Source organism: Gekko japonicus, unplaced genomic scaffold (genome assembly GCF_001447785.1).
Source record: "Gekko japonicus isolate JY-2015 unplaced genomic scaffold, Gekko_japonicus_V1.1 scaffold1974, whole genome shotgun sequence".
NCBI classification, from domain to species: Eukaryota; Metazoa; Chordata; class Lepidosauria; order Squamata; family Gekkonidae; genus Gekko; species Gekko japonicus.
The window spans coordinates 204,668-208,053 of record NW_015163147.1 but is presented as its reverse complement, the minus strand read 5'-3'; the positions used below and the strand labels follow the sequence as shown (position 1 = coordinate 208,053).

The 3,386-nt window shown below is 51.2% G+C and overlaps 1 protein-coding gene across 1 annotated transcript in view; it reads left to right on the top strand.

The window, feature by feature from the left end:
- DNAH1 (dynein, axonemal, heavy chain 1) overlaps nucleotides 1–3,386 on the top strand; it is a 204,482-nt gene that overhangs the window by 49,691 nt on the left and 151,405 nt on the right. Inside the window, exon 19 of the mRNA XM_015407009.1 lies at nucleotides 2,240–2,438. Within this exon, the coding sequence (XP_015262495.1) occupies nucleotides 2,240–2,438 (199 nt within the window). The remainder of the gene's footprint in view (nucleotides 1–2,239; nucleotides 2,439–3,386) is intronic.

The window sequence follows — 3,386 nt, the reverse complement described above, 5'->3', positions numbered from 1 at the left end:
GTAACTGTGACGCCACCGCCCTCTCGATAAGTTTGCCTAAATAAGGCAAATTGGACACCGGCCGATAGTTGGCCAATTCGGCCGGGTCCAAAGATGGTTTTTTCAAGAGAGGGCGGACCATCGCTTCCTTGAGTGCTCCAGGGAACCGTCCCTCCATGAGGGATTTGTTGACAATCTCCCGTAGAGCACCTCGCATCCCCCCATGGCCAGCTTTAATCAGCCATGAGGGGCACGGATCAAGGTCGCATGTGGTTGGGCGCACAGATACGAACAGCCTGTCCGCTTCCTCCAGACTGAGTGGGTCAAAACACGCTAAACCCGGCTCCAAAGACGTGCAAGGGGCCTCAAGTTCGCTAACTGTATCAATTGTGGTGGGGAGGGCACGGCGGAGTGCCGAGACTTTATCTGCAAAATAGCTCGCAAAAGCCTCACAGCCAATGTCCAATTCCCTAACATTTTCCTTGCCCTGAGGCAGAGTTGTCAAAGACCGAATTACTCTAAATAATTGGGCCGGGCGTGAGCTAGCAGACGCAATCGAGGCCGCATAGAAATCTTTCTTTGCGGCCTTGACTGCCATCCCGTAGGCTTTCATAAGCGTCCTATAGGATGTTCTGGACACCTCGTCGCGAGCGCGACGCCACCGTCTCTCTAGCCGTCTCAGTTCTCGCTTCAGCGAGCGCAACTCCTGCGTATACCAGGGAGCTCGCTTATCACGAGCGCGGAGAGGGCGCCTGGGAGCGATCTCGTCGATAGCTGAGGAGAGCCGGTCATTCCAGTCCTCCACCAGCTCTTCCAACGAGTCGCCAGGGGGCCTCGGGTCCCACAGAGCCATCTGGAGCCGCACAGGATCCATTTGGCTCTGCGGGCGAGCCAAAATCTGCTCGCCACCTAAACAGGGTCGGGGTGGGACATTCAGACGGGCCCTCAGGGCATGGTGATCCGACCATGGTACTGCCGAGGCAGTAATTCGGTCCACCGTCACTCCCGCAGCAAAGATCAAATCGAGCGTGTGCCCGCCCCGATGCGTGGGAGCCGAAACGACCTGGGAGAGTCCCAGTGCCTCCATGGATGACACTAGGTCCATAGCCCGGCTGGAGGCCGCGTTCTCAGCATGGACGTTGAAGTCACCCAAGACCAACAGCCTCGGGTGCTCCAGCGCCCAGCCTGAAATGTTTGTCAAGTAATTGCCCTTCAGACAGTTTGCATGAAATGTCACAGAAACCTGTAGGTCATTGTGGATTGGGGGAACAAAACAGCAGTAAAAAGGGGGCCCAGCCCTCTGGCAGAGGAGGGAGGAGGAGGAAGGGAAGGCCTGGCCCTGGCCCCCATTGGAGGCAGGGAGGGAAGGAGCAGGCTCACAGGAGTGTCCTCCTATCTCACTTGAGGTGAGGGCAGCCATCTCTTGTACAGTAGCTCGCAACCACCTCACGCAGGAGGGGACTGCTGACTTGCAGGGGTGGCAGCGACTGCCCACCTAGTGTGAGGCAGGGGTTCAGGCTTGCAGCAGCAACTGCTGCCTGCCTCATGTACTGCAGGGGTCATCAGCTTGCAGTGGCTTCTGCTACCCCTTGCATAGGGCTGTCCATGGTTTAGAGTGGCCTTGCCGGGGGGGGGGGTAGCCCCCAGGCCATTTCCACTGGGGCTTGTCATGGGAGCCTTAATGGCCAAGCCACCCATGGGACCCTGAATACCATATAAAGATATACTGAGTTTTTGCTTCAGCACCTCTTGCAATTAAAAGGGATTGTGCCTATTATCGCTACTGTTATATTAGCACATTTTTTTTTCCTGTGGCTGTCTCATTTAGAATAATTGTGGAACTAATTATTAGGTGTGCATTCACACAGTGATTTTGAAAGGCAATGGATGTGCATCCAATACATATGTATATCCCTTGCAGTTCATATGCTATTATTCCATTCTGTCTGTTTCCCAGCTGTTTCCTGCCAGACCACATTACAGGCTGTGGTAATGCCTGCATCATCGTATCTATCTGGGCATGGTTAGAGACAGAAGAAAGTTTCACCTGGCCTAATACATCAAAGACTTGAAGTAGGGCCAGGGCTCCATGCCTATTTACTGGTCTTTGCAAAGAGAAAGGGATATAATATGCTGTCATACTATACTTACTCTGACTGTATGGTAAAACACTAAGCCTATCTGCTTAAGATACAGTAGTAACTATTTTGCTTGAGACATGTATGTCCATAAGTTAGCAATGTTCTTTTGCTTTCCACAGTATGATAAATTGACCAAGATGGTTAAAGATTTTCAGCCATTCTATGATCTCTGGACTACAGCATCAGATTGGCTTCGCTGGTCTGAAAGCTGGATGAATGATCCTCTTTCTGCAATTGATGCAGAGCAGCTGGAGAAGAATGTCAACGAGTCTTTTAAGACAATGCACAAGTGTGTGAAGCAGTTCAAGGATATTCCAGGTAATTGCAGAATCTTTTGGCTCTGGAGAGTGGTGAGATGGACATTTTAGGCTTCTTTTTGTGGTTTTAATTATCTCATTATATGTGTGAAGTGAACTGGTATACTATGATAACATAACAGCTCTACAAAGTGTGAAACTGGTTTCAAGGAATTGCAAGATCTTCTTCGTGGTCTCTGTGCTTCACACCAATGGGATCTAGTGCACCTGCGCTGGATCTGCTGGTGCCTAGCAAGCTCTCTTAAAAGGATTTTCGTGCCTGGCCCAACTGAGCATGCTCAGGAGCCCCAGTGAGCATGCCCAGAAGGGCAGGCACGGACATCCCGCCAGTTCTTTCCTTACCGCCGCGCTGAGCAGACCTGTCTTCGAGAGGTCTGGCCGGATCGCTGTCTTTTTGTCACTTTTTAGTGATCAGCTCTCGTTTTTCCTCTCAGTTTCTCTTCTGTTTTCCTTTTTCTTACCGTTTTAAAAAAAAAGGAGACTTTTTGTTTTTCGTCGTCTGAGGTAAAATTTCCCCAGGCCTTCGGGCCCCTGCCCCCCCCCCCTGTCGCCGGTCTTTTTCTCCTCAGTCTATGGAGAAGAAGAAGACAAAAAAGTCAAAAAAGTGGGGATTTTTCAACCGTTGTCGTACTTGTGGAAGTAAATTGGCTCCTCCAGATGGCCATAAGTACTGTATTTTCTGTCTTGGGGAGACCCACAAGCCAGACTCCTGTGAACATTGTGCGCAGTTTTCCAACCAAACTCGGAAGAACAGAGCGGCACGTTTAAGAGTTTTCCTCTTGGAGAAAGCGCTTCAACCGATGGCTGACCCGCCGGTTATTTTCGCCTTCGCCATGTCTTCCGCTGCCGACGCATCGACATCGAAGCCGTCGACGTCGAAGGTTAAGTCTGTGTCCGATACCGAGAGGTCGAAACCGAAACCTAAGGTACCGAACATTCCTTCCGCAGC